Source organism: Pomacea canaliculata, linkage group LG9 (genome assembly GCF_003073045.1).
Source record: "Pomacea canaliculata isolate SZHN2017 linkage group LG9, ASM307304v1, whole genome shotgun sequence".
Lineage (NCBI taxonomy): Eukaryota > Metazoa > Mollusca > Gastropoda > Architaenioglossa > Ampullariidae > Pomacea > Pomacea canaliculata.
The window spans coordinates 10,796,923-10,823,974 of NC_037598.1; the positions used below are offsets into that span (position 1 = coordinate 10,796,923).

At 37.8% G+C, this 27,052-nt stretch overlaps 2 protein-coding genes across 5 annotated transcripts; one reads left to right on the plus strand and one right to left on the minus strand.

Annotated features, from left to right (window-relative positions):
- Nucleotides 1–7,344: 7,344 nt before the first annotated feature.
- Nucleotides 7,345–19,783, minus strand: LOC112571662 (dynein regulatory complex protein 11-like). Its single transcript, XM_025250830.1, has 18 exons — nt 19,656–19,783; nt 19,283–19,373; nt 18,590–18,826; nt 18,267–18,386; nt 17,454–17,645; nt 16,990–17,061; nt 16,282–16,487; nt 15,471–15,579; nt 15,014–15,136; nt 13,829–13,904; nt 12,999–13,147; nt 11,896–12,008; nt 11,543–11,733; nt 10,888–11,087; nt 10,019–10,102; nt 9,594–9,771; nt 8,934–9,172; nt 7,345–8,215 (listed from the first exon to the last, which is right to left on the minus strand). Exons 1-18 carry the CDS (start codon nt 19,664–19,666, stop codon nt 8,069–8,071), a joined length of 2,538 nt encoding a protein of 845 aa, XP_025106615.1. The 5' UTR covers nt 19,667–19,783; the 3' UTR covers nt 7,345–8,068.
- On the plus strand, nt 19,706–26,938 carry LOC112571663 (B-cell receptor-associated protein 31-like). 4 transcript variants are annotated; one of them, XM_025250832.1, is made up of 8 exons: nt 19,706–19,841; nt 20,486–20,624; nt 23,577–23,677; nt 23,948–24,095; nt 24,437–24,575; nt 24,772–24,874; nt 25,255–25,355; nt 25,964–26,938. In XM_025250832.1, exons 2-8 carry the CDS (start codon nt 20,533–20,535, stop codon nt 26,018–26,020), a joined length of 741 nt encoding a protein of 246 aa, XP_025106617.1. In that variant the 5' UTR covers nt 19,706–19,841; nt 20,486–20,532; the 3' UTR covers nt 26,021–26,938. The 4 variants fall into 4 exon arrangements, with proteins under 4 accessions (XP_025106617.1, XP_025106618.1, XP_025106620.1 ...); XM_025250833.1 differs by lacking the exon at nt 19,706–19,841 and adding an exon at nt 19,875–20,156; XM_025250835.1 differs by lacking the exon at nt 19,706–19,841 and adding an exon at nt 19,875–20,112.
- The last annotated feature ends 114 nt before the right edge of the window (nt 26,939–27,052 follow it).

The following is a 27,052-nucleotide window of genomic DNA, read 5'->3' on the forward strand; positions in this document are numbered from 1 at the left end:
GCCTCCCCCTCGTAGCCTCGTATTTCGCAACCTTCTGAGGAGTCAGCTACCTGCCCCTGACAGGTAGGTCAGCAAAAGCGTTCTTTATAGTAGTCTTTTAGTCCAGCTTCCTTTTTTATAACAATTTCCTCTGTAAGGTGATAGCTAAAATAATGGGAAATACCCTACTTCTAGGGCTACCTGCCGAGTACCTGCTCGCATCGGTTAGCAAGACCAGTTAGAATAACATCCCGCACTTGACATTTTCGCCTCTGTTGACGTCCTTGTACAATTTCTGGTGGCTGAACTATTTATATTGAGCTAAATGAATGGAATTTAGAGCTCTTGACCATGCCAACCGTTTCGATTCAGAGCATTTTGCCATCAACGGCAGATTTTTGAAGCTGCTATTTGGAGACAATTACGCGTGGGTTGAGAAACGAGAGAGGTTTTAATTCTGTGGGAATTTGAAAATAGGGGAACAACCGGAAGTAAATGTGATGTGCAATTGAACCTTTATTCGGGATGTTTAATTACTCCACCTTCCCCCACCCAAAAAAAAACAAACACACACACACACTTAAGTGAGAGAGATTTCAATCCAAAAAAAATTATTCATCTCAAAAACGCACGGAGAAATAGTTTCCAGTTTAACAGAAAAAAATATCTTGCGATTTGTCATCTGCTGGCTGAAAAACTGGGGGGAAAATGAAATTTCAAATGGAAAAAGAGCCACCGGAAATCACGATCATCACATACTCAATATGTGTTTCATAAAGACGGCTTCACAGCTCATCATTTTAAAGCTGGCGAAACCATTATTTCATCTCCACTGCTGACGTCCTTCAGATCTTGTGCCCCTCGTGTCCTTATATGTTAGCATTCCGACATACGTAAGCTTAAACTGCTTGTTGTTGTCAACAAAGCTTGGTTAACGGCATTTGCAACACGTGCCACAAACCCGTTCCACTGCCCGCTTCACGTATCTCGGGAGTATTGTCAACAAGGATGGTGGAGCGGACAATCCATCAACAAGGCCAGACATGATTTCAACAGTCTACGCCCCATCTATAACTCCCGAGCATTATCCTTCCGCAGTAAGACCATCATCTTCAACACCAATGTGAAGGCAGTCCTACTGTATGATTCTGAAACCTGGAGAGTGACAAACACCATTAACAAGAAGCTCCAGACCTTTACCAACCGATGCCTACGCCATATTCTGGGAGTAAGATGACATGAAAAGATCTCCAACAGCAGCCTGTGGAAAAGAACCAACCAGAATTCCACTAGCCAAGACATCAAAAAGCGCAAATGAGCCTGGACAAGACGCACCCTGGGCAGAACTATCTGACACCATTGGCAACCAGGCACTTGACTGAGAATCCTCAGGGGAAGAGGAGAGTTGGGAGACCAAAACAGACAGAAAAGAACAGTAGAGAGCGAGGCAAAGGAATCGGAACCACATGGGCGAGGTATCGTTGCTGCCCTGTCGCTCATTCTCTCTGATGTTGACAGCAGCCAATGTTGTGAATGGTGTACCAACGTGACGTAGTACACTGTCACGGCGCTCGTTGATCGTAGGTGCGAATCGTAGCGGATAATTAATGGATGGGTTTTGAAAACTGAAGTTTACAGGTTAGGTTTATATCGTCTATATCTGTGGAAAAAAAACGCAAACCGTTCAGGTTGGTCTTTAACTCGATCTGAAGTGAATTGCATCAGAACAGCAAACTTATTACTGATAGCCAAAGTTTCAGAAGATTTTCCTGATGAGATTTATGTTACCTTCGGTTGTGGCAGACGTATCTATCATAAACGGATGTTTGTAAGTCTGTGGTTCTTTCCCTTCCCTCTCCAACCCGCCTACTCTCTCATAAACGTCTTTTCTACTCAGAAAAATAACCCACAGTTTTTGTTGCTTACGTGGCCCCATTGTTAACCTTGCAGCTCAGCTCCAGACGACGCTGCTGACACATCCCGCACGGGTTATTATTGATCAGGCCTCGAGAACTTACGAAATCTTGTCAAAGAAATTGCTTCGTGCTGTCTGCATTGCCAACAACAGTTACAACCAAGGGCGGCTACGCTTAAATCCCTCTTGCGTCTGCGTAGTCCTGCAGCTGGGTTGTCTTGATTAACGGCGAAAGAGTCCTTGCATGACGTGTATATCAAGCAGCTACTGACAACTGGTTTACGCAATTTTCCTTCTGCAAAGAAAGACTGCCTTGAAAATATTTTAGGAAATGTTATTCTGAGGCACGAATTTTTTTTTTTTTTTTTTAATAATATCCTCCTTGCCATCTACATCTCCCGCCTACGCGGTCAAAAAAAAAAAATGATCATTCTTTCTAGATCTGTAGAGTGTTCTCTCTGATACAGCCCTGATAACGATGTGAGTAGGAGGCGGCAAAAGTTGTCTCTTGTCGGTGTCCCACTGTCTGTGAATCCCGGAAACTGTGGAAGCAGACGACTTTTCGGCTGACATTAGCGGGTAAATGACATTCAGAAAATAAATTGAATGGCTCGACTGCCATTTGCTTAACCATTTTCGTGTTCTTAATGACTGTATCTATTGAGCAGATGTCACTAATTTTGGAACGCTCTTCATTCAGTTGAACCTTGCAGAATGTCATCAGTCACCATTCATAAAGATGAACTGTTTACAGCCCTTCGACTAGTTTCAAGGAGGCCATTTTGTTCATGCGCACTCAATCGGTCTCAGTTCGCATGCACTCAAAATAGAACTTCGCATGCGCACTGTTTTACAACGTGAACGAAAAATGAGCCAATCAAAACGCGCTGATAATTTTGTGCTGATTTTTTTTCTCCGGAAATGAAGTTGTTCTAATAATTTAAAAAATTAAACAGAACGCACTACGCAAGTCATGTAACAGCATAACTGTTAAAAGTTTACTATAGGCATGAACATGCAAGATATTATATATCATTTACTACTTCAGAATTCTTTTTAAAGTGACAGGCTGATTGTTCTGCACTATTTTTCAGCATGATGACGAATATGTTACCTCAAAGCTGCGTATGACTTTTCAAGAGGTCAGGAGATGTCTGCTGTTACAAAAAGTAAGGCTCTCAGATATCTTAGTTCATCACTGGATTATGAGAAAGGATATTTGACTAATAACAGGCATGACTTGGTCCCTCCCTTTTCCGCCTCACACAAATCTCTCAATTATTGACTGGTACAGAAAGCGTTATGCAACATCAAGAAAACAGAAAAACCTAGCGCTTGGAACTCGGTTGGGACTCTAAACCAATCATTCGGCAAATGTCAAGACAGACAAAAAGATCAATTTGATCAAAAATTCAACATCTCTGAAGAAAACATTTGGACTGACTTGCTAAATTCACTTTCTTTTTGATAATTATTTTTTTAAAAAAAGTTCGCGTATGCATGTTGAGGTGTGCATAGCTACTGATGATATGACACTACTGCCTGTTTCTTCTGAGAAATAAAAACCAAATTACAGACACAAACATTTCACAATGTCGAACAACTTTAAACTTGGGCAAGTTCCCTTGCAGTAGATTGTATCCTGCCATTAGTGACCAAACAGGATTGCAGGCCAAGCCATAACCACCCAGTACGTCCATGCAATAAGCAGTCGTTTCCGGCAAAGCTCTTCCATCGATTGCGCCAACAGCAGACGATTCCTGCGCACTGATTTCGCTCTCTGACACTAGCAACAGCATGTCACAGGCGGACGGACGTCTGGCATATGTCTCGAGGCGGACTTCAAGAACTGCAGTTCGTTTGAGAGATTGATGACCTGTCTTGTGAAGTTGGTAAGAAAAAAAGCAGCCCAGTTTCTCAACCTTGAGTTTACCAAAAGAAAAGAAAAAAGGAGTGAGCAGTGTGCACTGGGATGCAGTGGGAGTCTCAGTGTTAGCTATTCACAGCCCACGCGAAAAGTCTGCACAAGCAGGCGCACACAGACAACACATACAAACCGTACTTAAGCTATTCTGTTGTATATTTATTCGACGAGGATAACGATAACGAGAAGAACAAAGATGAGGGAAAAAAAGCAGCAGAATTTAAAACAACAGCAAATAATTCATGCTTCAATCCACATCGTGGATATCCCTTCTCCTAACCGCTCGCCATGGCTGCTGTTGCTCTGGCACTGTCCTCAACTCTTTTCTAGTCAGCGTTCAGCAGTTAATTCCTTCTTCATGTTCTAACGGTCTTAAAAGTCATATATATCTGTGCCATCTTGTCTTCGTTTGTTGTTGTTTTGTTTGTTTTTTGGCTAGATTGATTTCCTCTACTTTGATGCAGCCGTCACGTTGCTTGTTCTACTGACCATTTTCCCCTCCTTTATTGTATCCTCTTTACATTGTATCGTGGATCTACACGAGTCAGCTTGTCCTCTGATATTTTTGTTGACAGTCCTTTCACTTTCTTCACTGCCATTATGGATGCGAGCTTAATGCGCCGAAAAATGGCCACGAGGTGTGTTATTTTGCAAAGAGCTTTGATTTTGCCTTAATAGTGGATGGAGAAAGACGAAGCAAAAATCCTCCTCCTCCTCTTCATCATCATCATCATCATCAATAGTAAATTTATTGTGCAATGCAAAGATTTAATATTACAGGCACAACCCTTCAGCCAATGCTCCTACAACACCCACTTTTTTATTATTTTCTTTATTCATCTATTTATTTTGCCTTGTACTGGCTAGAATAGACGATGTTTTCCTCTAGTTTTCAGTCGAATGTTTACAAGATACGGGGTCATTTTCTCCCTTTGATCATCTGATAGTAAAATGCCGCAATTTGTTCCCGGACAGTATAAGTGGGCCGTGGCTAATAATATTGGACAATAGAAACAGTTATCTCGATGACGTATTGGTCGCAAGACAGACGCCAGTGATATTTTAAAAATCCATAGATAATGTTATCTCCTTTATGACAATCGCTCTCTCTCTTCTTTCCTCTCCCTTAACCCACCAACACGTCTATGCACTCTCTCACACCCAAACGGGCAGGCTCAGCAACCAAGGCCATCCCTGAAGTGCAGGTCGAAAAAATATTCTGCAGTTGCACGTGAAGCACGTTGCGGACAGGGGGCGCCATGCACCCCACGCAACAACCGGAGAAGAAGGTAATTACATCTGAGAATTGCCAGCAGCCACTCCTTGCCGGTTTCTCCCTGTCGGACTACACGCGGTGCTTCAGGCATCGACGATCGATCGATCGATCGGTCAGTCGGACATCAGGGTGGTAGGTTGGGGATAGGGGTGTGGCACCATTCAAACACCCTGCACCCGACAGCTGCCCGGTCTTCGACGAACAATCGGCTTGTGATTTCTTTTTATTTCGGCCATGATGGAGAAGTGCACGGCAGCGGGACAGATGGTGAGTGAGGGACTGCACTGGGTGTAGATGTGTTCTATCCAAGTTCAAGCGCCGTCTTTGATTTGACGTGACTGTTACGTGATCACGGACGACGGGAAGGAGCTATCGTGTGTGTCTGACACGAGATACAGCGTGACTTACTGCTCACGGGTCAATAAAAAAAATCGCAGCGTTATAAAGCACCGTTCACACCACATGACATCTTGTTTGTAGGTCAGGAATAACCATCCGCATGGCAAAGCACTGTTCACACCACGTGACATATCATAATGCTCATAATCGAAGTAAAATAAAGCACTGTTCACAGCACGGGGCATATTATATTTAGTCATTGGTCAGTAATAGTCAGTCAGGACAAAGCACTATTCACACCATGTAGGGGTGTCGTTCTTATTGTTAACAAATGGTCTGGGGCGGTTAGCGCTTATCACCAATATAGTGATTATGCCCACTGTTCATTCTCTGCCTCAAGCATCTCTTTACAGGGCTGGCTGCTTTGCTGTGGTATAGCTTTAGTTGATGGCTCGAAGTAAAACTCCAATTAACCAACCACCCCCTTTACAGATCATCTGGTCATGATTAAGCCCTGTGCACATCTTACGAGATACTAGTCCAAGGCTTTGAATGTTGCGATTATTCCCTGGTTGTTGGCATGTTTCTAGACAAGCATTGGCTAAGTATTTAATGGATGGAACAACCTACAGGTACACAGTTAAGGTGACAAACAATTTTAAAATGGAGTAATATACAAATTGAAAGATATATATATATCTTGGTACAATTTAAGTCGGCCATTTCGCAAAATATGATAAGCTTCATGAGACAGACATCAGTGATTTCAGTGTTGCAGTGCTGTTCACAAGTTACATGATTCACCTACAAATTTCAACTCTTGAATTGCAACAATTGTTAACTTGTCAACAGTCTCCTCATAACATATACTTGTTCATTCTTCTTCTATAAGCTTCTCAAAGATCGCGTCTTTCCTTGAGACCTTGTTGCTCCCAGTTTTAGGGTTTAGTAAATTAATTTTTGAGTGCCAGCTACTGCCTATTATACATAGGAGGAAGAGTTGGGTTATAGTCAATATACCTATACATCAGTCAATTATATAATCTTCAAGGAGGCCTGATATTTCCCAGAAGGGTGAAGACTGCTTAGTCTCACTAGCAAGTCGTTTCTTCAGAAACACATTCCAGACACTGGTCATTGAAAAAGGTGACTGAGTACACCAAACAGGTTCCCTAAGTTGGGGATCGATCGTTCTGTTCTGCCATTTCATTGTCAGGAGGGCAGTAATGCAGAATGGAGCCCTTATTCCACTCTGTTGTGCACAAATAATGACACATCTGACGACGAGTATTACTAGGCTTCTTATCATGTATTCTGGGGCTAGCCTGACGTGCAAAACAAATCTCAATACCATTGTAGCATAGATTCTTTATTAATGCTTGTAGAAATTCATCATCTGCGCCCCGTCGTGGTCATTTTTTATTTGTATTGTCAAGTGGCTTGAACTATTCATGTTTCTCAGTAAATCTGACTAATGTCACTCATAATGATAATGATGAAAATTAAAGTAAGAGTGATGCATGGCCGGTGGGGTTGATAGTTTAGATAGCAGATAGTTAAGTCTTCACCTGCCGGCGGAAGACTACTGCAGACTCTACATGTTCAGGAAACAGGCAGAAGGTACACAGGAGCTGCAGGATCACAGGAGATGCATTTTGACCCCCAGCTGTAAAGCCAAGATGGAGACTGCAGAGGGCCTCATACTTGTGCACAACCCCGTACTCCACAGGGCTGCTTTTCTCATGTACCAGCAAGCATTAACAGGATCCTAAGGCAATGCACTTCCCACCTTTTGGGCACTGATGTGACTGCAGAACAGATGTGATGTGTTCATAAACATGCCTATGCATGGACACACACACACACAAAACTGAATCTCCAAACTTTTATTTACACAACAAAAAACTAATGCAGTTTTCCCATTTAATATTTATTAAGCATATTTCATATCACATGCACGTCAAGATAAAAATATTACAAAAATCTCATACATTACAAATATACTATCTTCTTTTTTGTTCTTCAGTTAAAATACTTTTAAAATAAGAAGTGTTAATCAGTATAGATCATAAAATTCAAAAGACAATCTTCAATTTTTCTCATTTAATGGCTTATGAAAAAACCGGTTGCTACTTCTTTTTGGTACTTCCTGAAAATTAGAATAAAAACAAAAGTAACAATCCATTTGCTGTGCTGCAAAAACTTCTAACAACAAATTTGGTAAACATGTAACGAAATGAATAACACTGCAATCACAGACTTATGAATCCTAGACTTGGGGACGTGGATAGCCCAGTGGTTAAACCACTGATGTCCAAAACCAGAGACATGACGGTTTGATACCATGTGGAGCTGTGAGCTTCCATCAATGACACAGCTCTTAGGAATAGTTCCTGTGTCTAATGTGGGAGGTTGGGGAAAGGTAAAGCAGCGACTTAACCTTAAACCTTTAAATAGCATGGTTTGTTTTAAATGTCAATTTCCAGCTGAATAGTTTACAATAAACTGTTTAACAGAGGGAAACATTTTCCACAGCTGGGTGATTTTTTTTTTCGCTAGCCACACCAGGCCAAGAATCTTGAAATGTCGCTGAATGCAGCTTGAACTGCGGCTGAATGCAGGGAGATGATCCATTTTACTTTTTCTTCTTTCCTTTTTTCTTTCCCTTTCCTTTCCCTTTGCCCTTTTTACCTTTACCTTTTCCTTTGGATCCAACATCATCATCGTCTGCAAGTGCTGCTTTAGCCCTTTTCTTTCCCATAGGGGTCTTTGCATACCAAGCCTGACACATACAAAAAGAGAATGACTGTCCACAAAGCTAAAAGCTGAAAGCAAGGCACTGTACTCGGGTCTAGATTTACCGGCATTGATTTCCTCTTTGCTTTTTCTCTGATCCCATTGTCTGAAATTCCTTAGCCAACTCCCTTCGATCTGTCTCATCATTTCAATCAGTCAGGCTTAAAAACACAATTCTATTCCCAACTGGGTGGTTACACCCCTGTTACAATGGAAAAATGGATGATGCATAAGACCCTACACAGGCGCTTATGGTGGTTAAACTTAGGGTGCCAATCTATCCACCAGACTGAGTCTATGCAGTCGTTGTTGGACTTCAAACACATTTATTTACAGTTTGTACATACAACGACCTCTGATCGAGTGCACAGTCAGAGGACATGCATGGCACATACCAAAACACCATGCAAGCATCAGTAACATGTGATGGATAAAAGGCACCACAAGATTAATTCTTTGTGCATGATCTCTGTGCATTCCATTTTCTATCGTTTTATAAATCTGCTTGCATGTAGTATGTGAAGAAATATCTAGAAAACAATTATCATTCATACATTTATGCTCTTTTGCATCAAACATTCTGAATGTAAAACTTACTAAGTGGATGCTGGCCTCGTCAAGTGTGATGGTTAGACAAATATTATGGCATCACTGTAAGAAACAAAATTTAATTTGTGATAACCCCATTATAATGCTTAACTCACCTTAAAAGACTCCTCCTCCTCCTTGTAAATAGGGTCGATACGAGCCAGAGGAGCAATGAACTCTACTGCCTGCAGTGGTTTCTTGTTCAGCATCTGGATCCGGCGATCAGTGAGCACTTGTGTTACAGCAGTGACCATCTGTCCTGGTGTGTATCCATCTGTCACCTTCGACAAGGAGCTGATATCTAGCTGGTTTGTGATGATGCCATTAAACTTGGTTATGAGGTGCCGCCACAGCACTGGCCAGTTCAAATTTGTAAAAAAAAAAAAAGACATAAAGAGGCCGTCAATAAAGACATCACAAAGTTTATGATGAGTTGTGTGATTCTTAACTCTGTCTCATATTTTCTCCCTATGCTCTAAAATATGTTATACTTATACTCTTGTTGTGGTATTTCTACAGGCATGTAGATCAATCACACATTTCCCAAACTCTGTGCTGTGTTTTAAACATTGTAGACATTGCATCCCATATTTTATCCATGCCATAAAGAACTCTCTAGCAGAGACAATTAAGCATTATCTGCTCCCTTCACATGCACAAAATTTTATCTGGTGGGAGACAATTTTAACACCACATTCTTCCCCCTACAAAAGAATTGAAGGACAAAAAGAACAGATTTTTCAATAACTACTGCCACTTGTGACATCTCAACTCACAGAAACGAGATGCATAGTCAGGTCTTGGGATTAGAATTGTTCGTTGAAAGCACCCTATTAAAGGCTTCATCTCAGCCTCAAAGGGACAGCGTGATGTTCCGATCAACAGCAGCCTGTCTTCTGGTTTGATAAGTTTCAGCGACTTTGGAAGTTCTTTCTTCAGTCGTTTTGGATCAGTCTATGAGGCAAAGAACGGGGCCAAATAAAGTAAAATAACAAACATATTCCTATGAAAGTTGTTTATGAGTGTTTGATGGGAGAGTTTAAAGCATTAATGGCACAACCAAACAAGTCAATAAATGACAGTCCCTTGTGTTATTTGCTTTCTTTGAAAAAACAACAAAGCCCTTAACTTTCTAGCTTGTATTAAGCTCTCAGTTCCTCACATTGTTATATAATATCAAAATAAGGTGGCCAAAACTCACAAGATCTGTCTTAGGAATTTTCTTCTTGTACATTTTCTCACAGTCCCCAACAAAAAACACTGAAGGTTGCAGTGCTCGACCAACCTGTTACAAATGTATGCATTCATCATCAATTTCCTGTAGCTAATAAATCTTTCCAGATCACTACATCGTAACAGACTAAGCTCTGGGCTTTCTATATTAGCTGTTGAAACTTGTGGGGTGTACATAGTTCACATGGTGAAATTATTTAATTAGTCATGCGCCCATATCTGCTGATTTGGTATCTGTATTTTACTGTGGCCTGAAAAAGAAATATAGAACAATTAGAAATAAATGGTTTGTAAGTTTCAAAATGCATGCCAAGCAAGATGAGCAATAACATTGACAAATCCAACAGCCCTAACACACTTGGCAGCCTTCCTTGTTCCTATTCCCCATGCTTCTTCATCAATCATGTCTCCATATCTTGTTTATAGTATTCTTGCTGTTCACATTAGTTGTCATGTTATTTCAAAACTGCATTTGTGTTCAGAAAGCTTTTAATTATGGTGCATAGTTTATCAGTTGAACATCATATTCTCATGCATGCTACATGACCATCAAGTTATAGGTAGTTATTTGATATTATCCACAGTTTCATATCTGCATAAGGTCTTGGAATGTATTACCCATGAATATGGAGGCTTAACTATAGTAGCAACAACAAAAGAAGCAAGCTGCATAATGTCTGTGTCTTTGAGTCACATGAACCATAACAAATGACAAACCATGTGGAACATCTCAAACTGACATTCCATCATCCAGTATTCCATTTCATAACTCCTATTAGACACATGACTATGATCAATGCTTTCTGGAGTTCTCCCACTTTTAGACCAAGCGGTCACCTTAAAGAGGAGGTGCATAAGCATCTTCAGTCCATCCTTGCCTGGATACTTGCCAGCCAGATTGGCAGGTGAGAGATCGAACAGATTAGCCCCCACTTCATTACAGATGGCATGTACTAGTAGGCGTTTGCCTGTTCCACGAGGCCCAGTAAGCAGAACAGACTTGATCAAAGGGGCTTGCTCATGAACTGCTGCAGACCCTACAACATTACAAACATTCAAACTGCTTCTTTTGAAAGTATTTATGGTGTTCTCATCTCAACTGCCATTATGCATAAGGGGTGTTTGTGCAACTTGCCAGTTGGTAAACTGTTGTTTAGTTTGAAAAAATGACTTCTGATGATATGTGAAAATCACTTCCTTTAATTTTCATCTTGCATTTGTGCTACTGTATTTGCTTGTCTTGCTTGTCAAGTTGCATTTTTGTCTAGTGTACTGAACTTGCTTTCAAGCAAGGCAATTGCACTATATAGGCATTTCATTATTGTTCTTCTTGCTATTATTAAACAACACTCAGACCTAACATAACTCGTGCAATATCCACTATATGCTAAACATCATCCTATTATCCTGCAAAGTGCAGAAAACAGGCATTGCAGATAACATCAATGTCATAACATTAACAGCAAAATGTCATGTACATTACTGGAAATACCTAGAGGTAAGATGGCAAATTCTGTGACAAGTCTCCTAACATCACTTAGTGAAGGCATAGGTTCGATGTTGGCCTGGCGCAGTGTGGTGCCAAGATATGAATACTCTCCTGCATAGTCAGCCAGCTTAATAGGGTTTGGCCGTATTATGATTCCCTGCATTACAAGCTCCTCATACAAGTCCTCAATGTCCCTGAAAGAAGGAGAACATTTTTCAGTTGGAAAAATTTACAGGAAAATTACTAAATGACTACTTCAAACCATTCTTGTGTAATCAATCCATAACACCCCCCCCCAAAAAAAAAAAAATCATGAGCTATTGTGGCATCAAAAAGGAATAAAAATGACTTCCCACCTGTCAGGAGTCAGATCTTTCTCTTTTTTGCCTTTCTTCTTCTTGCCTTTTTTTTTCTTCTTGCCTTTCTTCTTCTTCTTCTTCTTCTTCTTTCCCTTGTCACGGTCAACAGCCTGCAAAAGCCAAAAAGAACTATTTGCCATGAAGTTCCTTCAGGAGCTTGTGCTGACCCTTCAGATTCTTTCAGTGTACGATAGCCAGGTTTCAAATTATGTTTGTGAGTACACTTGATAGCCTATGAAAATATGGTGCATGTGACCCTGCTGTTCTGAATATGCATCAGTGTGCAATCAGGTTCAGTCATCTATTTTCCTTGTTTATTGAACTGTTTGAAAAAGAAATGATAATGCCACCAGCAGTCTCATAAAATCATGTTGCCTGAGATTAGGTGATATTAGGTGTTCTCAGGCATGGTATATAGCTTCACAGATATATCCTCATAGAACACAACTGTAGCTAAGTCCCTGTAGAATGTAGATATAGGTATATACAGGTAAAACCTCCTTGAAGGTTTTAGATCTATTGAGGTTCTATGCTCACATCAAACAGGTTAACAATAAACAAGAATTGCTGGTATAATTATAAATTTAATCCCTGACCCTATATTTCTTCATAATCTTTTTATTTTATGAATATTCATAAGACATTTGCTCATGCATTTTTATCTACTCTTTAAATCATTATCTTAACTAAATACACCATGTCTCATTATGCTTTTGACAAATTGTGTATCTACCACACAAACAACATATATCTATGTACCAAAAGGCAATGCACGTGAATCATGACAAACACAAATAGCTGCTGCTTTGTAACACAAAGACCCAAAACTAGTAAATAATACTAACATGATTATCACTTTTTTGCCAAATCTATTTAAAGTCCAGGCCCAAGAACTCAAATTTTCTTGTAGGGTCAAGAAAAATATAAGTACTTCCAAGTAGCGAAGGGAGATAGCAGCCGCAAAAGATGCAGGCTTCAATATTCTTCCCCATATTTTCCCATTAAGCTGCAAAAATGCTAATGATTTCATGACAGAAGTAAAAATAAAAACTTTAATTCTTTAATTTACAGTCCTTTAATATTTTTGGCTGTAAACTCACAGTTTTGAGGTTTGTCAGTTCAACTCTCATCAGTTCATCTACATGTAGGCGGATTTCTGATTCAACCTCCTTGCGTTTTTCCTCCCTGATAAGCTCTGCATCATATTTCTGAGCGAAGTTCTCCGTCTCATCTCGTGTTTGCCATACAGCTTTTTAACATAGAGACAAACACCATCATATTGCCAAACATGCATGAAATATACCCAAGTCTAGGAGGGTTAAGAATTTTTTAGTTCATCTCAGTTAGTAATCATTAAATAATAATATATCACAATGTTTAGTGGTCTACAGGTTGTTTCAGCTGTTTAAAATGTGTAACCCTTTGGGCATGATGGGCTACGATCATAACTTTGCCAGGAAAGCACAGGGAAGGTGATTTTCATTACTTTTATTGAAAAGTTCAAACTTTTTCCTTTCCAAAAATGCATAGTTTTCTTGGTCTAATATTTACCTGAAAGTAGCAATAATAAAAAAAACAAACTTCACCCACTGTCATCTTCACAGTCTTCAGTTATTATAAGCCAGTCTTTGTAATATTTATATTTTTATGTCTTACTCAGAGGGTTAACTGTACAATGAACTGCTTCAGTGAATGTCATTGGTAATCTTTATTCAGTATTTTCAAGGAACTGGTTAAGATATAAAATGATAATTCATTATCTGTGAGAACTTATAAATTCAGCACGCTTACATCATCTTTCAGCTTGATGTCAAGAAACCAAAAAGTATGTGTTATAAAAAGATATTTTCTCTATGTTAGACAATTGATGACAGATTCTTATACTACTTATTAAATGAAGATAAGCTCAAAGAAGGCACAGATTTCTTACCTTTATAAGAATCAGTTGCCTCATTAACTGCAGGAACAAAGTTTGAAGGAGCCATCTTCCATCCTTCGTCTTCCTCCTAAGCGCGACACAACTAACATTTCAGTCTTTTCTGATTGCTTTTAATGTTAAGCAAATATAGGTAGTAGGTTTTAATCCAATTTGAATAATAAAATGCAATTGAAAATAAAAAAAAAAATCAATAGTGACCTAAGCTAATTGTGAAAAGTTAAAGGAAAATTAAGACTGAATCTAGCTGTTATTCAGAGGTTATTTGTATAGCACCATAATCTGATGACGAAGGCAGCTATAGAAGAGAGATATTTCATTTAAATAGGTCAGGTTTATCCACATAGTGAAAAAATGGTCCGTATAGCCTGTTATGTCATACATGTTAAGTCTTACTTTGTATATTTCTTGCAAATTTTGTCATTTTTTCCAATCTCACAGCATAGTATAAATTTTTCATGGAATTTCTTACTTTTTTCATCTCCTATTGTCTTCATATGGATGACTGAATTTGGTACTCTGAGATGAGACTGTATATAAATGTTACTACTGATTGATTCATATTATCTCAGCCATGAGGTAGCTTCAGTATTATTTCTGAGCACAAGCTAAAGGAAGCAAAATACATATTTGTAAATGTCATAAGTTTTATGCTTTGTTTTTGCAATATTTCATCCAATACATTGAATCTCTTACAGTTAATTTTCCATCTTGCACCAAAGTACCCAGCCTGCAAAACTAGTGGGGTAGTAGTGGGCCCTACTTCAGGTTGCTATACTTCATGTGTATGTTATGAATTCGTGTTGTTGCTATCGGTGACATTGTTCAAGAGGGGTTCTGTTTTTAATACAAAAGAAAACCATTTTTACAAAAGTCCCACCAACAGAGTGCAACTTCACACAGACTTTGTTCTTCATTTGTTTGCATATGCACAAAACAATTTCTCTCCTACTCTTGTGGTTTTCTTTTCCTTTATTAATATTTTTTCTCCTTTCTTACTTTTATTTCCTTCATATGTGTGTGAGTATATGACTGAGATAGTGTGTGTATGTCCTGATGTATGAAAATGCAAGGCCAGATAAACAGCAGCAATAGCTTGCTGGTCTTTCTACATAATACCTCAAAATACCTGAGTAATGGCTTATACCTGAAAAATACCTAAAAATCCCTGAATAATACCTCATCATTTTTCCCTTTCTTGCCTTTCTTGCCTTTCTTTCCCTTTTTGTCTTTTTTGCCTTTCTTGCCTTTTTTGCCCTTTTTGCCTTTCTTGCCTTTCTTGCCTTTTCCCTGATCCTCTTCCTGGAACACAAAACAGGAGACAGGTAATTATACAAACAAGTAAGCAAAATCCCACAAACTTTGCCATGAATATTTGTCTCTGTTGTGTTTTTTAGCCTGTTACTTAGGCATGCTATCATTCAGAACAGGACACTTTGCTGACATCAAGATTCAAAATGGGATCTAAACTCCATAATTCACAATAGCCTGACAGAACACTACAGCTTTCATGCAAGCACAGATGTTCTCAAACACACATACGCATGAACACACTCATACATGTAGAATTCACACATAAATTATGCAGCCTAATAGTTTAAATTTCATATTTTGAAAAAATACCAGAGGTATTTACTTTTGCTTTTAGCTCCTTTTCAAGTTCTATAGGGTCCTTTTGTGCAAAAATAATGGCTGATCCTCCATCCTCTTCTTCAGGAAACTCTGGAAATTTTCCTGTAGCATCCCTAATACAAAGTAACATATACATATATCAGAGACCTTGTGCTACCCAGAAAAATAATTCAAGTAGACTTTTTATCAACATTGAAATGACTAGGCTTAAAAACATAAATCCCTACTGTTTCAAATACAATACTAGTACTTAGTGACACTGTTAGAGTTATATCTACATGTGAGAGGAGTTGCTTACCATATGCTTAGAACATGCCTGTACAGATCATGTTAAAAGTGTAGCATTAGGAATCTACAACTTTATTATGGACATTGTTTGCTTGTCACTTACAACTTCTAATGTGACCATACAACAAAACAAACTCTTAAAGTAAACCTACACTGTCTCAAGGGCTAAGAATATATATGGACCCAAATCTTGGCCTTGACACCACATGATCTAGTATACACAATGAATTAAGTGGTTGCAGGCAGTGAAACTGGTGTAGCACTGAGTGCCAGTCTGTTTGATTTCTTCCTTCTCAACTTGACGTTCTTGAATTCTCAACTGACAGGCTAAGGCTTTTATTTTCCACTACGGCGCTTTTGTGCCATGGGTGATCAACAATATTGCAAGACAGTACGTGCTGCTTATGCCCACTCTGCATAGAAACAAACTTATTTGCCAGATGGTGCTGCTGAGCAGTGTGTCTTGCCATTGGTGCCTAAGCCACATACATATTTGCCACCTACGACACCTATTGCATAGATCTTACCTGCACTCAATAAACCATTGTCGAATCTGATCCATCATGGTTTCCTTCAGGTCAGGTCCCTCAGTCTCCATGAGTTTGTCATGGATATTAACCAAAGCCTGTTGGTACTCCTGTTCATGCACATCTTGTGTTTTGCGCCTGTCCTCTTCAGTGCGTAAGCAAAATGTCTGGGGCATGTTTTTGGGATTAGGAAGTGGAGGTGGTAACTGTTTAAGAAAGTAAACAAAGAAATCATCATCATCATCATTCCTTGCTACTCCTCGAGGAGCATAGGGCCGCAACAACACCTAAACAAAGAAATAGTTGCAGCAATACCATAACAAAGACAAGAGAGCATTCTTAAATCACGGTGGCTCTAAAGGAAAAACAAAATACTACTGTGCAGAAAATGTGGATGTGTTTCGCTCATATGAGTAGCCTGCTATTTCATTTTCTTAGTTTCAGCAACACAAACATATATATATATAAATCTTTGATAAAACTCAAGACTTTAGGAATTCAAAATCTCTTGTCTTTCTAATCACCTGCTGTGCTTTGCACATTTTGTTTTGGTGTGTAGCATATCAGAGGGCCTTTAAAAGTGTTGCTATTATGAGCAAACTTCACTATAAGTTTTGCAGCTAAAAGTAGTATTCTTACAACCTAAAGTTCTGCTTTTCAGCAATAGATGCTTTTAAAAAAAGGAATAATGCATGAAAAATTGCTTACCATCCCCACAAATATCATTTCTTCTTCTCTCTCTTTCTTTGTTCTGCGTCTCTGAGAAAAACCTTTCCAGACCTATGGAAAAAAATATTAACATGTTTTTACTCTGACTGCATTTTCCTGTGCCACAACTCTGCTTATTTGGGTAACCTGCACTTTAAAATCCTCTTTGAAAAGTAGAAACTTCCATTCTATTTTTTTTCTATCAGTGAAGATGTCAACTGGAGTAAAATATTTCTATGATCAACAGCTTACATTCCATTTATCATCTTTAAACATTATTTAATTGGTCATTTGTTTCTGTTATTTGATAGTGACTACTATTAGAACCACACAAAAGTAAGATTTCACTGTGTGCAGTGAACACTAGCAAAGAGACAACAGAGAGAATGTGTAATGAGCTTTCACCACAAATGCCATCACTACAAGTCTTTATTTTACATATCAAAGAAACAACAGATATGTACTTTCTGAATACGAATGGCAGCCACATCGGGATCCAGTGTTGGAGCACCAAACATCTGTGCCCTTTTTTCTCTCTCTTCCTGCTGACGAATTTCTCGCATAAATCGTGCACGAAGCCGTCCCTGACGAGCTCGTTCATGCACTTGGATGATACGTATGGCCTGATCCCATGACATGGCCACCTCCTCCTTGTCCTGACAACATCCCAAGGTAAATAGGTGAAAACCATATCGTCAAATACCAAATATGCATCCCATATTGTAAATACTAAAGAGATATTATAACAATCAGTATACGATGAGAAACTAAAGCTACTTTTCACATTAAAATTGCTATTTAAAAAACTTTTGTTATTCAGTAATTGAATCTACAACACCTGGTACATGTTTTGGAGAGTTACAAGATACAAAAGACCATACTGTCTTTGGTTGATTGTAAGTGTTCAGCAGTATATTGGTAAAAGAGGCTATAGCTAAATACTCAAACAGAGCCAGAAATACTTTCAAATATCCCAGTCAGTTGATAATGGGATTTCCTCTAACAGTTGCTAAAAAGATTATGACATTTGATCAGCAGAAAATAAATATATTATTTTTATTATTCTAGGCTCTTCAGAACTTATCTTTCATCATAATTTTTATAAAAAGCTGTTTAAAGAGCAGAACTTTAAAATTAACTGGTAAACATGTTTCAAATTAATGGTTGCCCACTCATCAGTTTGTTTCACAGTTCAATTATTCAAAGTATAATCTTGTGCACCAGCACACATATATGCGTGTGCATGCATATCCACACACCCATACACACACACTAACTCTTTCCAATTCTTGTGGTCCAAGTCTGGCCAACACCTGACCCAGGAGCTTTTCTCTCTTTGTCAGGGCCTTAGTTCGCTCCAGAATAAAGTAGTTAGGAATAGGGATTTCCACATCATTCTGCGACATAATAATAATCATCTAAAACCATTGATTTCCAGGGGTTGTAAGCTATAAAATCCATATATCAGTTCAACAGGGTTACCTCTTCAAAAATGAACATAGGAGTATATGCAAAAGGGTAAGTACTGTCATGACAAAATTTATTTACTCCATTCTGGTGCATATCAGAGAGTCACAGTATTTGGTGACTGGTCACTAACCGGGGTCAACTTGAGGTCTGAAAGAACATCATCAAAGTAGTGGTATTCTGAGAACTCCAAGTCGATCATTTCATTCTTTAACTCCAGGATACGTCCCATAACACCATCCAGGCAATGGCGCAGAACTCGCCGTTTCTGAGGTTGGACAATCTGGTCATAGCACTGTTCCAGTCTACGCATGATCTGAATGTATTTTATATACATTGTAGCTAGAAGCTGAAAGGCAGCCTGACGATCCTGAAACAATTGCATTGGAGATGTCATGAAAAAAAGGGTTGTTTGGACATAAATACCAATAATAATGATAATAAATGGTAAAGCATACTCTCCTGTGAGGAGGCAATCTCAATGTGCTATGCACAAAAGACAATAAACAAACCATCAGTTAACCCTACAATGATTGAAGAAACACATTATAATTAACAGTTAGATGACAGTATGGCAAACATAATCGAAATACAAGGACAAATATGAGAAACTGAAAAGTGCGTGAAAGAGTTTGCTGAATGATGAAGGTTATTTCTTTAAGAGATGAGTTTTGAGGCCAGACTTTAAATACTATTTGTATACTGCACTAGCTCACTCATGTTTTACTGTTATAATTTATAGCAACTATATAGCTATAACAATGATGATGATCAGGAAAAAGAGAATGTAATAAAATTGCAAAAAACACCAGTTGATGCAACTCACCCTTTCTGGCTTTTGAGGCTCTGTTGGTATCTCCTGCATGAGGAGATCGGTCAATGCCGCCTGAGCCTCCAGCCATTGTTTGTTGTAATAGCTGCGATAAAGAATAAGGACTTGGTTAAAACACAGATGAATACATGAGAGCTCTTATCTATTTTTCATACATAAAACTTCATATGTTCCTGAGGGAGACACGTATTACTGGTAAATTTTTTTTTATGTAAGAAAAGATCGACGCGATTGCTTCTGCAACCCCAAAAACTATATCGACATCAAACATCTAGGATCGTAAAGTGTTTTCCTAATCTGCATGAAATTGTGCCTTATTATGAAAATAATTGAATATAGCCATATTCCTATACATATATACGATCACCTGTGAGACATTGTGATCCTCAAGGAATGCCTTTGTTCATTATCATGTGTAGAGGGAGAATTCCACTCTCAGACGAACCCCATATTGCTTCGGCAAGTGGACTCCATGGCAACGACATCTCACGAGAGACCTTGCGAGACTTGAAACCGGAAGTGTGACTGATAATTCCAAAGGTTTCGCTGTGTTGTGAGTGAAAAATTATTATTATAACTATTACGCATCGATTTGCATTTTCTTTTCTTGTAGAGCAAATGAAACTTGAACACGTCGTTTTACCGATTGTTTAATTATTGAGCTCTTTTCGCATCCTTGTTATATGAGATCACCGTTGTCAGCTGTGCGTAAATCAACGGGGAAAACATCAACTTTCTTCGACATTCAGCGCAAGAATTTTAGATTAACTTTAGTGAAACAAATACAGCTTGTATGCAGAACAGGAGTGGTGCATAGCACGGAAGTACATATGCTTTATGTCTGGCAAACAAAACAACTTCGCTAAAGGTTCAAGCATAATAACTAGCAGTTGAGCATTTAACATCATTGGATTGCGACTGGTTTGTGAGCAAATCAGTTTACCATTGCACTTTTCGCAGTTGTGTACTTTGGCATGATCAGCAGTAATAATATTTTCCTTCTGTTTCCGGTTACATTTTTTCTTGTTTTTTTTTTGTAAGATGAGTTATCTTACTATGAAAATAAACTGTTTTCAATATAGGATACATGACAAACTGCGCAATTCGTAGAAGGCAGAGAGGAATTTGTTATTGATCACTATTTAGCTAAACGTACTTGAGTAATTTATAAATGAAAGTTTTACTCCTTTTTTCCAGTGATCTGATATTTAAAACACAGCCAGTGGTGTTTAAATTTAAACAAGATGACGCTACAGTGGACATTTGTAGCTACCTGTTTGTACATTGAGGTATTCATCATTCTTCTGCTGATGATGCCTTTCATCTCTCCCCCAAGGTAAAGAAGTTGTTGTGCATTGAATGCCTCACATTGAAATTACAGCTAGTAGTGTTAGATTATATTTGTCATTTGTCAGCAAATTATTTGCTACATTGCTATTACTGTAATTTGCACCATGTTAAAAATGTCAGTTGACTGTTTATTTCTTTTTTATGGATTAATCTTAAGAATAGCATCAAAGTAAAAAAAAGAAAAAGGAAAATGCTTCCAGTGAGACAGATGGCAGTAAATATAGATTTGTGTAATGCAGTACATAACATTTGTAAATGTGCTGTTTAGCTAACTACAGTCTAATCCAGACCTGGGCAAAGGCCAGCCCGCGGGCCAGATCTGGCCCGCCTCCTGTCTCTGACTGGCCCGCCCGCCAGTATATATACTATATATACAGTATTGGGTAAAACTGAGTTAACTATATTAGTCTGGCCCTCTAAAACCATCCCAATTTCTCATGCGGCCCCTTGGGAAAATTAATTGCCCACCCCTGGTCTAATCCAACATCTTTCTACATTACCTAAAGTAGGATAGTATGCGTCAGCTCCCACACCTCTTTTCTTTTTCCTCTTTAACTTGCAGACTGGTTGTTATGCAACACATCTTGTTTGCATTGTATTTTCCAGGATCATAGGAAATATTAATGTGCCTTTTTTTTAAGAAAAGAAGACATTTTGTTGGGACAATTTCTAAGGTGTATTTGTAGTATATGATGTGAAAAAGGAGGGGGGGGATCATTTTGCCCAATTATGTTGCCATACAGCCTAAGTCAGCTATGTTCATACAGTCCCAAGTGATACTACATCGTTCTAACACCAAAAGCCAAATTATACCTATGTGTCCATTGTCCTCACATTCTGTATAAGTCGCCTGTGCTCTTCTTGAAAGCACTTCTATTTTTCAGAACTCCTTTCCCCTACATCCCTACCAGAACCTTTCAGTCTTTATCTGCCCAGCACATGCCATCTCATGTCAGCAGAACAATAATGTGTGAATGGCTTTAAAGCTATGGTGCGGCCACACAATGGAACTCCCTTCCCTTTTTGCATCTGTCACTAACCCATCATTGATTCTTTTAAATGTGCATTAAAACACATATTTTCCATTAGCACTACTCCTAAACACATTCCACTAATAACTTGTTTTCTCACTCTCTATCCTTTTATATCTCTTGTTTAGTCTTTCCTGCCTGAGATCCCTTTGTTGATTACTTTTTAACTAATTGTCATTAATGTCTGTTACTTTGTGTCTTTTGTACTTAATCCTCATTGCTGCTCATATTTCCTTCACCCACGGCATATTAACCTACTATGTACATCATTGGTAAAAATTGCCCTTTTTGATTGAGATAACGTCTTCTGCATTCAAAATATGAATACATTTTGAAATATTTAGTGCTTGTACATGCACATGTCTTTCAAGTTAGACTTGTGTTATTTCAAGCACTAAAAAGCAACATGGCTAGTTATGATACCAGCAATAAAAGCAATAGTATTGCTGGAGTTAAGCTGCCATACAGTCTCAACAAATGCCACATATTACAGTTGCATTTTATAAAATAGTTCTTATAAACAGTCTTTTAACTTATCTTTTTTGAGTATATGAGATCTTATATGAAGAGTTAGCAGCAAGTACAATTTTAATCTCAATGGAAATTGTGTACCATAAGAAAAATATCACCTAGTCAAAAAATGACATGGGGTCATGATTGTGATGCAAGAATACGTTGTTACTTTGGGGCAAAATGTGAAATCAAGGACAAGTGTTTTGTCTCCATAGCTGCATAGTTACATTTTGTGCGGATATTGCTTTATGTTACTTAACCACTGCTTTATAACTGTGGTCCCAGGAGTGAATCGCAGGAGCACTCTGGCAACTCTTCAATACTGAAATGAATGAACATGTGATGGCTGAGTCTGGAGTGACCCATTCTCAGTCTTAGGATAGTCACCTGTCCTTCTCTCTTTGGTCATGGGAACAAGGCACTTGTCCTTGATTTGCCTATTTTGTGCTGGGGTAACAACTTGCCCTCATTTCATAACCACTGCTCCTGTTTAGTAACAAATGTAGTTTTGATTAATTACTTAGATTTTCAGGGAGGTTTTGTATAGTGAGCACAAGGTATACTATTTTCACTTACTAATATAAGAATTAAGGCAAAATTAATATAACACAATGTGCTCAGCGCTTGCTTTCTATGAAAGTATTAAAATTGCATGTTAACAATAGAATATTCTTATTGATGTTTTTCTTCCAGCAAGTAAGAGTCTTGCACTTGGTATGCAACCAATGAAGATGGAGGTTCTCTGTTAAAAAATTTTGCAATCACAACAGCATGATTGAGTCTGCACTGTGATGTCTCCAAGCGTTTATTGTAATCTAAATACTTGTTTTGCTAATCCTTCAGCCAGTAAATCAATCATTCAATCATCATCCTCGTAATCATTCATAATCATCCTCGTAATCATCATCACTATGTACTTGTACTTGTACTAATGGACTGCCTGCAGGCGATTTCTTTTCAACCTCTGGAACAAACGAATGATTGATACCTTATGTGCATATGATTGTATTATATTGCAAGATATTGTAATTTCTATTTCATGTACCTGTGAGACAAAATAAATGTTATATATTAAAAAAAAAAAAAAAAAAATTGCAGGTTAACAATAGAATATTCTTATTGATGTTTTTCTTCCAGCAAGTAAGAGTCTTGCACTTGTTTTGCACTTTAAATTTTTGATTATTTGATGCATAGACATTGAAACAGTTGTTGTGTGCCCCTGCAACCCTTATGTAATGAATATATACTGAACTGAAGTTATAAACACCACCTGAAAATGAACCTGTTTGCTTTCACCTGATTTAAATGTAGCCTCAGTATAACACTAGGTTGGTCTGTATGTGTATGAGATATTTCATTTTAAGACTAGTTTCTGCACATTGTTATATTTGCAGATGGCAGACGATATTTCGATCAAGGATTGTGTCATCAGTCAAGAGTTATGCCAATCTGTATTTCAACATTTTCATTTTTGTTCTTCTGTTACTTTTCTTTGGTGAGTTAAAAGCCTTGACATGGTCATGATGTTGATTTCAGGGAATCAAATTTGATAAAAATGTGCATTTATACAAATTGGTCATCTTCATTTTCTTTCATGAAGACCGTATGCAAATTTCATTCAGACGGTTAATGTCTTTGGTTTTAGCCCCAAGCATTACCTGATTTGACCCTAGTGGCAACATATCTTGTATATTTTTACAAAGGGGGATGTAAAATGAAACATGAGCTTCACCAGCTGACTGCAATGCATTCATTTTGATTAAAGAGTCCATTCGAGAAGTTCGCAAGTATTCAGAACCGATGAGCTTGGAAGACCTTAAACACCATCCAGAGGCTGAGACCATGTACCACATGAAGCTTTTCCGTGCTCAGCGCAACCTCTACATTGCAGGCTTTGCTCTTCTTTTGTGGTTGTAAGCATGTTTAAAAAGGGCATATACTATTTTTTTGTCTTCATTTTATGTTGGGATTCAACATTTATTTGTAATGTTTTGCTGCAGAGTCAAATGCAGGTATAGTGTGTGTGTGTTGATTACTTTTTGTGCTGAAAGGCTGAAAAATATAAACAAATTACTGAAAATAGTGATGTAAAAGCTTGGTTCTTATATTTCATCTTTTTTATCTTTAAGTTTGTTTTTCGTTTGTTTGTTGTTGTTTTTGTTTTTTGTTTTTTTGTTTAAGATGGTAGAGTTTTGAGATAATGAATATTTGAATGCTTTGAGATAAAGTTTTCATTTCTTTTTTCTCGCTACAGCCTCATCCGCAGACTTGTGCTTTTAATTGCAAACGAGGCTTCACTGATGGCAGAAAGTGTAGCAGCCAGACGACAAGCAGAAAGTGCGACTGAGGCAGCTCGCAAAATGCTGGATGAGAAAGACAACACCCAGAACCTGGTTTGTGCATTCAGTACTTCCAAGCACTGAGATTGTCATCAAAACTTCCCTTCACTCTTATTCAATCTTTAATATATGGTCACAGACAAAAGTTTCTTGATCAAGAATTGTGCTTTATCCATATTTTTTGTTGTAAGGGTTTCCTTGTAATACTGTTTTATCTAAAGCCCCTTTTGTTGGGATTTTTTAATTGTAGAAAAAGGAAGAGAAGAAAGAAGTCTCAGGCGATGAGGCTGCCAGCATGAAGGAAGATATGGATGTGATTAAGGCGCGGGAACAGGTGGAGCAGATGAAAGAAGGTGAGAAAATGATTCATAACAAATTGCTCCATGCTCTTATGTTCGAAAGAATTTGTTTCCCCCTTTGTCTATTGTCTGTCGTGACCATTCTCTTCTTTCAGTTTTTTGTGTGAAATCACTCTACAGTCAAAACTTGGGTAATTTCTTTTTGTCCAACAATTTTATTTCTTTGTCTGTAGTTCGCCAGTGCATGATTGCTTAAGAAAGTGACATTTTGCTGTCTTTTGTAAAATTAATTTGTTTGGGCTATTGATAATTTTCTTCAATTTCTTGAGCTTGAAGTATCTGGAGGATAATGCAGCTGAAGAAATGTGCATTATGCATTATCTTGCCATTTTTTCCTATTGCAGAAGGGTATCTTTTTCTCTCTTATGTTACAGAACTGTACCATGCTAGAATAGAGGTAGAGACCATAAAGAAACAAGCAGAATCTGTGAACAGAGAGTATGACAGGCTGCTGGAGGAGCACAGGCAGTTGCAGGTAGGATTACATATCTGCTAGTTAAGTTTGAAAACACTCATAGTGTGATGTATTATCATCACCTAAACACTGCTGGTCTCACATTTGTCTTTGTTATATTCAGTAATTTTTTACTTCAAAGCTGTGTAAATAAAAAAGGATGAAATCCAATCATTTAATTAGGTAAGTCATTTTTAAATAGTTTACATTCTCTAACATGGCAGCAAAAGAGTTATTGATTTGATCCTTATATTTTACATAGTGAATGACCATTAAAATTCTTTGTCTACAGAACTAGAGATATTGATCATGTATTTTGTGTAACCCTATGATTGAAAATGTTTTTTTAGAAATGCCATAGGATATACCTAATTTGCATTAGATTTGCATGGTGGATTGAGGCAGATTTATTTAATTTTATTTCGCTTGGGCATGTGTGTTTTTTTAAATGTTTGAAATTTATGCCAAGGTCGTGATCAGTGAGTGAAGTCGTTGATAACCTGCATCTTTTTTTCCAACTACGTTGCTTTTCTTGTAGTAGATATTTTATTTTTATTGCTTTCATCAAGACTATTTACATCATGACTAAATCTAATATCACCAGAATTGTGAAAATTCTACTGTTGCAGGAAAAAATGACTCAGAAGGATGGGGCTGGAGATGTTGAGTCCAAAAAAGATAACTAGGTTTTTGTAGAATTGTGTGGAAGTGAGAGCAAACTATTTTAAAAAAAAAGATGATTGATGCTGTTAGACCTCTGGCAGAAAGAACAAACAAGTGTAGGCATTACAATTGTTTTTAACATTACATCAATCTCTCTGTTAAGGCAAAAGGGTTAATTGGGAAATTTGCCCTTCTACCCTACTTTATGTGTAAAATCTTAGTAATTGCTTATTCCTACTTTTGTAATAGAATGGATGTTGAGTTTTCTGCCTGGGGAGATAATTGTGCAGATAAGCTTAGTTAAAGTTACCTTTTTTTGTGTTTTGTTTCATGCTGTAATCACCTTAAAAGCTAAACTGCTGAACTTGCAATAAATAGTGTCTGTTATTTCAGTTAGGTACCTGTCATCCTCTTACATCCATACCAGGAATGTTGTAATTAATATAACCAGGCATTAAAGATCACTTTATGTTTTACTCTTGCAAGTCACAGTTTAGAAAGAAATAGCCTTCAGTCGCAAGGCAACAATAACTTTAAAATGTTTCCACAATATCACTTAAGCCTGGTGTCACTCTACAGTCTACTTTGTCAGAAAATGCAGGAAAATATTTGAATGAAAAGTATTAATTAAACCACTCATATTTTGATATGGCGAGGTTGCCATGAGCAATGATAATTAAGGACTAGCTGGAGTTCTTAGAGACATCAGTTGAAAAATGTTAAAACACTGATAGAAAATATTTTTTAATTTGTCCATGCCAATTTTTTTCATGCACAAATACCTTTCATATTTATTTGAACTTGTTGGGTGTGGTGGGTATATCCCAGTGTTTTTAATGGTAGGATGTTGTGACATTTAAAGTAAATTTGTTATTATTTTTGTTCTTTGTCTGCATTCCTCATGGTTACTCTTGTTCCTTTAATAAACTGTTTCAATATTGTTTTTTATTTAAAGAAGCATAACAGAACTGGTGCATGTGGCTTGTTTTAAACTTTAATTTCCCACTTTCAGCTATCAGCTAAAGAGGACATAATGCAAGCTAACTACTCGCTGT

Coding starts and splice junctions, on each gene's coding strand:
- LOC112571663 (XM_025250832.1), top strand. CDS start 20,533: ATGACGCTACAGTGGACATTTGTAGCTACCTGTTTGTACATTGAGGTA. Junction 20,625..23,576: donor CCTTTCATCTCTCCCCCAAG/GTAAAGAAGTTG, acceptor TTATATTTGCAG/ATGGCAGACGATATTTCGAT. Junction 24,096..24,436: donor TTTGCTCTTCTTTTGTGGTT/GTAAGCATGTTT, acceptor TTCTCGCTACAG/CCTCATCCGCAGACTTGTGC.
- LOC112571662 (XM_025250830.1), bottom strand. Junction 17,646..18,266: donor GACCACAAGAATTGGAAAGA/GTTAGTGTGTGT, acceptor GGATGTTGTCAG/GACAAGGAGGAGGTGGCCAT. Junction 10,103..10,887: donor TTATGCACCTCCTCTTTAAG/GTGACCGCTTGG, acceptor CATTTGTAACAG/GTTGGTCGAGCACTGCAACC.